The 6,697-nt window shown below is 46.4% G+C and overlaps 1 protein-coding gene across 1 annotated transcript in view; it reads right to left on the reverse strand.

Annotated features, from left to right (window-relative positions):
• KLHL40 (kelch like family member 40) overlaps positions 1-6,461 on the reverse strand; it is a 30,537-nt gene extending 24,076 nt beyond the window's left edge. The window contains exon 1 of the mRNA XM_068235130.1: positions 5,161-6,461. Within this exon, the coding sequence (XP_068091231.1) occupies positions 5,161-6,294 (1,134 nt within the window). The 5' untranslated portion in view covers positions 6,295-6,461. The remainder of the gene's footprint in view (positions 1-5,160) is intronic.
• Positions 6,462-6,697: the final 236 nt, after the last annotated feature.

The following is a 6,697-nucleotide window of genomic DNA, read 5'->3' on the forward strand; positions in this document are numbered from 1 at the left end:
AATCAGAGAAGCGCCTGTGACCACTCCTGCTAGTGGGCGGGGCTATGGGTGGAAACCAGACATCGGGACACTTGGTAAGTATAATTGACTTTATTTAAAATTCAAAAGGCTTGGCTATCATTTTTTGAAAGTGATTTTGCAGCGCTTCTATACACAGCATTTAAATACATTGGCAAAGCATTTTTGGGGGAATCGCCGTCGATTATAAATGGTGTCAAACGCCTCTGCAATCTACATAGACCACAATGTTAATTGCAGCTTAACAGAGGTGCTCAGGGATTGAATACTCAATAAATACTGTCCATAGGCAGCACTGACTGATAACGGCAAAGAATGGGTTCAGCAGCAGAGGCGCATACATCAGCAGACAGTGCAGCATTGGGGGGATTGGTTAGTCATCGATAGAGGGTGGGTTCAAGTATTGGGGGGGGGGGGGGGTGACGGTTAGTCATCGATAGAGGGTGGTTTCAAGTGAAAAGAGGGTTCCTCTGGCGCCCAATTTACTGCTGAAAATACAATTCTGAGTTCATTGGAAGGAATACAATACTCTAAAGATAGAACATTACTGCACAAGCCTTTGTGGAACTTACTGTTGTTAAAATTCTTTACATTACTGTTTGCAGTCAGCTGTGAATTCCTAAAACTATGAGCTCAAATTTCACTTCTTTGCCTGACCGGAACTCATGTCCCCAACTGGGGTACAAACTGCCCAGAAATTCACTATAGTTTTTTTTGTTGTTGTTGCTGAATGTGCTGACATCTAGGTGATACTCCTAAAGGTGTGTACACACATCCAATTTTCATTGGCCAAATTGGCCACTTCCATGTAGTATGAGAGCTTAGCTACACAAGCGGTTCGTAGTATTGAAAATCCGTAGGCCCTCATACTATATAGAGGTGGTGAAATTGGGCAGTGATTGGCTTATCAAAATTGGATGCATGTATGCACCCCTAGGGTCTTTAAGGACACCCGAGGCAAAAATAAACTAATGAAATAAACAATTGTATCTATCTTCCTTCTCCTAAAAATGACTTTTTAAGATATTCCACAGTTTTATTTTATGTTTAAATCTACTTTTTAAGTTTTAACTGTTTTATTGTTTTTGCTCAATGACACATTCATTGAAGTATGCCAGAGCTAAAATCTATAAACTATTGACCCTTTTTATCTCCTTCAAGCTCTCAGAAGCCATTTTCTGCTAGGAAAGTGTTTTATAGTTGGAGTTTCTTATCAGTGAGGGTCACACTTTAGTCACTTCCTGTCTGAGTCAGGACTGAGCCAGCCACTTACATACCTGATATTTAACTCTTTCAGGAGGAGAAAGACAAAAAGGAACACAGCCTAGTTATTAGTGTGCTTAGCACTGTACTTACCCATGTCTATCTCATCATGTCACATGTCACCTCGGGTATCCTTTAACATGTGGCATGTACTTGGGGGTGCCTCTGATGGATTCAGGAGGTACTTGGGCCTCATATGTTCAATAAGTATAACAATTTCTAACTTTTAGAAAATTATGGTGCATATATATATATAAAACTCTAGAGACTGAGGGTGTGTGTGTGTGTGCGCGCATGTGCATTTGTGTGTGTGTGTGTGTATGTGTGTGTGTGCGTGTGCATACGTATGTGTGTGTGCGCGTGTGTGTGCGTGCGTGTGTGTAGTGTGAGTGTGAGTGTGAGTGTGAGTGTGAGTGTGAGTGTGTGTGTGTGTGGTGTGTACAGTGTGTGTGTGTGTGTGTGTGTGTGTGTGTGTGTGTGTGTGTGTGTGTGTGTGTAGTGTGTAGTGTGTGTGTGTGTGTAGTGTGTATGTGTGTAGTGTGTGTGTGTGTAGTGTGTGTGTGTAGTGTGTAGTGTGTGTGTGTGTGTGTGTGTGTGTGTGTGTGTGTGTGTGTGTAGTGTGTAGTGTGTGTGTGTGTGTGTGTGTGTGTGTGTGTGTGTGTGTGTGTGTGTGTGTGTGTGTGTGTGTGTGTAGTGTGTGTAGTGTGTGTGTGTGTGTGTGTGTGTGTGTGTGTGTGTGTGTGTGTGTGTGTGTGTGTGTGTGTGTGTGTGTGTGTGTGTGTGTGTGTGTGTGTGTGTGTGTGTGTGTGTGTGTGTGTGTGTGTGTGTGTGTAGTGTGTAGTGTGTGTGTGTGTGTGTGTGTGTGTGTGTGTGTGTGTGTGTGTGTGTGTGTGTGTGTGTGTGTGTGTATACGTATGTGTGTGTGTGTGTGTGGTGTTGGTGGTGGTTGTTGTTACTGATAAATGTATACAGTAGGTGCACTTGATATGACCTGATTCGGGGTGTTCTTTTAAAGCACACCTAAAGCAAGGGGGATACGGAGGCTGACGAATTTATTTCCTTTTAAGCAATACCAGTTGCCTGGCAGTGCTGCTGGTCCTCTGCCTCTAATACTTTTAGCCACAGACCCTGAACAAGCATGTAGCACATCAGATGTTTCTGTCTGAAGTCTGACTGGGTTTGCTGTAGAATACCCAGATAGCTCAGGGTGACCCAGAACCACTAGGAAGCTATAGGGAACTAAAAGATACTGAAAAGCCCTCTAACTGAAAAAGCAACTCTAACCTGAAACCCACTAGAGCAATTTTCTGGAGCGTTTAGGGAGGTTTTCAAAACGCTAGCGATTTCCCTAAATGCTCAGCTAATGTTAGTGAATGGGCCAAATTCCACTGGAGCGATTGCGATTACTAAAATTGCAAACGCAAGACATGCAGCATTGCGTTTTCGCAGCATTGCGTTTCCGCAGCATTGCGTTTCCGCAATGTAAAGTATATAAACGCTGGCAGAATCACTCGAAACCTACACAGAGCGATTTGCTAGCGTTTTTAAATTACTGCACATTGTAATAAAATGAAAAGTAATTGAAAGGACCAATCAGAATTAAAATAGCAAATCGCTACTCAATCACTGGCAAAAAGCTTAAAACTATTTAAAATCGCTACCAAAATCGCCAGAAAACGCTCATGAAATCGCTTACAAAACGCCTATTAAAAACGCCAGCGATTGCGATAGCGATTTGCGATTTGTAGTGGGTTCCAGGCCTCAAGGTATCCATACATCTAGTGATGATGGGCAGATTCGACCAAGAGACAAATCTCTCTCTTATCGAATCTGATAGGAGAGAGATCTGTCAGCTGCCCACACACCGCAGGCCGAGTCCCGATCAATTTCATGCTGAAATCCATCCGGAATCGGCCCTGTGCGCTGCCTCGCCGCTGTGCCAGAGTGATCCATTACCTGTCCGAGGCCTCCCCCTGGCCCCTGCTGGCATCCTGGCGCATTCTCTTCTTCTCAATACACGCACGCCCCTCGTGGTCTCCTAGTAAGGGCGCACGTGTGTGACATCAACAGGAAAACACATAGGGTATGCCTGTATCAGAGCCGGGACAAGGTCCTCCAGCACCCAAGGCTGAGACACCAAAGTGCGCCCCTCCATCCCTCCCACCCCAGCCGTCACACACTGATTGCTATTACACTAAGAGGGCCACAGGGCCCACAACCTCCCCAACACCTTAATATCTAGTTATCTGGCTTGCAGTCACTGCTATGTATCCCCTTTTCTTATTTCTTTCTGCTTCACACACAATTAGGAATGACAGCTGAATGAATTGTGCGCCCCCTCCTACACTGCGCCCTGAGGCTGGAGCCTCTCCAGCCTATGCCTCGGCCCGGCCCTGCGTGTATGCGAAGAGGAGAATGCGCCCAGAGCAGCTTGGGACAAGCAGAGGCCGCGGACCGGTAATGTATACAATTTGACACAGCGGCGAGGCGGCGGATGGTTGCGTCGATCGTTGGGAAATTGCACACGGTTCCCACCACACACCCAACCAACGAACTTTGGCCTGATATTTTGCAGCCAGCACTATCGACAAAGCGACCAATTTGGGACGGAAATTGGTCACTTTGTCAGTCGGGCATGCACTTGGCGCACCGACTTTCATCCAATTCGATTATAATAATCGAATTGGATGGTCGACTGGCCGCCAAATCGCCTGATGTATGGCCACCTTAAGTAGAATGTGGACTCATGCACGGAACACAAGGAAAACACAGATCAATCCACCTTGTTTGTGTTTAGAGTGAAGAGCCTAATTCCCCCTCAGCTGCAAGTAATCACCATTGTAATTTGATCTCTCAGCTGTGTCATCGCAAGGATCTCGGCAGCCTCATCTAATTTGTAAACACAGGATGTTAACCCTTTGTCTTCTTGCATAAAAGCAGGAAGTAGACACACTGCAGATTTATTGCAGGAGTTCTGTAAGCAGTAACAAAGAAATGTTTTCCTTTAAAGGTTATAAGGCTGTTGCTTATCTTTTAGATTAGAGAGGAAGATCTGCGTTCAGGTCTGCTTTAAAACAGAAGGCAATTCAGCTTTAAGTGAGCAATTGGGGTTTCCCATGATGCATCACTCGTGAATATGCAAATCATCTTTATGCCTCTGAAAGCCAGACTCACATCCAGAACTGCTGGTGTATAGCGACCCTGTAGCCACGGCCGGTCCTAGACTTTATGCTGCCTGAGGCAAAATTGTGAGGATGAACCACCCTCAGTATAGGTAGGTAGCCAGTTATAGGTGCCCCAGTGTTGGTAGCTAGATACACTTGCCCCCAGTATAGGTTAGCCAGGTACAGTTGCCCCAGTATAGGTTAGCCAGGTACAGTTGCCCCCAGTATAGGTTAGCCAGGTACAGTTGCCCCCAGTATAGGTTAGCCAGGTACAGTTGACCCAAGTATAGGTTAGCCAGGTACAGTTGCCCCCAGTATAGGGTAGCCAGGTATAGGTGCCCCCAGTATTGGTAGCTAGGTACAGTTACCCCCAGTATAGGTTAGCCAGGTACAGTTGACCCAGCATAGGTTAGCCAGGTACAGTTGCCCCAGTATAGGTTGGCCAGGTACAGTTGCCCCCAGCATAGGTTAGCCAGGTATAGGTGCCCCCAGTATTGGTAGCTAGGTACAGTTACCCCCAGTATAGTTTAGCCAGGTACAGTTGACCCAGTATAGGTTAGCCAGGTACAGTTGTCCCCAGTATAGGTTGGCCAGGCACTCTCTTCACTTCCTGTTTTTGCCTGGTTCTCCCCTCAAACTTCTGCCGTCTGAGGAAGTCGCCTCACTTGGCATCATGGGCGGACCGGGCCTGATTATGAGATTCTGGAAGCCTTACCTGTAGGAAGTATGAGCTCAGTGGTTCTTCCTTACTCTCTTCATCGTAGTAAAGTCCCCCAGCCACAAAAATCTGGTTCTCTTTGGTGACCAAACTGACGTGATTTTTGGGGATCTGGGCTGACAGTGAGGCAAAAAAACATTCATTGCCATTTGGATCATAGGCAACGGCCCCTGTGTCACTGATCATAAAGATAAGGTCCTTAAAGAACATCCCAAATCTTAGAGTGTCATTTAGAATTCCAGGTAGGACTTCTTCCTCCTCCTCCTCTTCCTCCTGCACATTCCCATTAACCACTTTTCCCCCATCTTTGTCCTCTTTTGGAGTGCTCTTTCTAGCCACTGGCAATTTACCATCTTGAGCATCCTTCACCATCTGGAGTTTTTTCAAGAGTTCGGGGGTTGACTTGACCAGTTCATGCTTTTCCACCCTGGTCTTGATATAGTCTTGGGGGAGAAGACGGAATCGGATACTTTCAAAGACGACTGGCAGGGCCTTGACCCGGTTCTCTTTATCCACAGCTGCCCACTTCATGACCACCTGAAAGACGTCTTCTTCCTTCTCCACATTTAGGTTGTCACTAGAGATGATGGCAATAAGTTCATCAGGAGAAAGTTGGTTGAACTCCTCATCTCTGGTGATCAGGTTGAAACGGTCACATAAGAAGTCTCTTGCGGAAACCGCCAGGCGAGGACAATCCAACATGAGGCCCAGCCGGAAGATGGCCAGGCAGTTGCTCAGGCAAAGTTTCTTCTGGAGGAATGATACACACACCGTAAATATGGAAGGAATCTGGAACATGTTGGCCACCGAGAATATATCCTGGACATTTTTCTCTGTGATCTCGATCTCCGAGGTGTAGATGTAGTGAAGGATCTTCCCCATCACATCGGGATCCACATCTTCAAGGTCAATTTCTCTCTTCTTGCTCTCTTCTAAGTCGGAGAGGAACATGGCCCTGAAATAGGGGCTACAGGCTGCCAGGACCAACCTGTGGCATGGGAATTCCTTTCCCTTGATCCGCAAAACACAGTCTATAAACTTTTCGTGGTCCAGCATGTCCTTGAGACCATCCTGAAGAAGAGTTTGCTGGTAGAGCCTCTGCTCTTCCGTTTGCTGAACTGGGAGCGTCATTGTAGGATGAAGGTCTATTCTTCTCTATGCCCTCGGAGCCTGGGCAGCGTGGACTCTTTCTGCCGGCAGAAGACGAATCTCAGAAGACACTTTCTTACCTCTAGCTCAACTCTCCACCCAACTCTCACAACCTCTTGCTATTACAGCTGACTATGCCCATCAGCTGAAGCGTCTAGAGATACATATATAGCAACAGCATTACAAAGCAGTGGAATTAGGCCTGTAACGTGATCAGCTCTTGACGTGACACATTGGACAACAAGAGGGGACAGCTGTCTCTGCTGGCATAGACCGTCCAACCGTGACTCATCACTCAAAGGCTTCAGCCTTACTCAGAACCTCGTTACCCAGAACCACTGTTACAAGTGATTCACAGGACCCAATGCAGATTTGTGAGTCAAAG

This window comes from Hyperolius riggenbachi, chromosome 5 (assembly GCF_040937935.1).
Source record: "Hyperolius riggenbachi isolate aHypRig1 chromosome 5, aHypRig1.pri, whole genome shotgun sequence".
Classification (NCBI taxonomy): Eukaryota; Metazoa; Chordata; class Amphibia; order Anura; family Hyperoliidae; genus Hyperolius; species Hyperolius riggenbachi.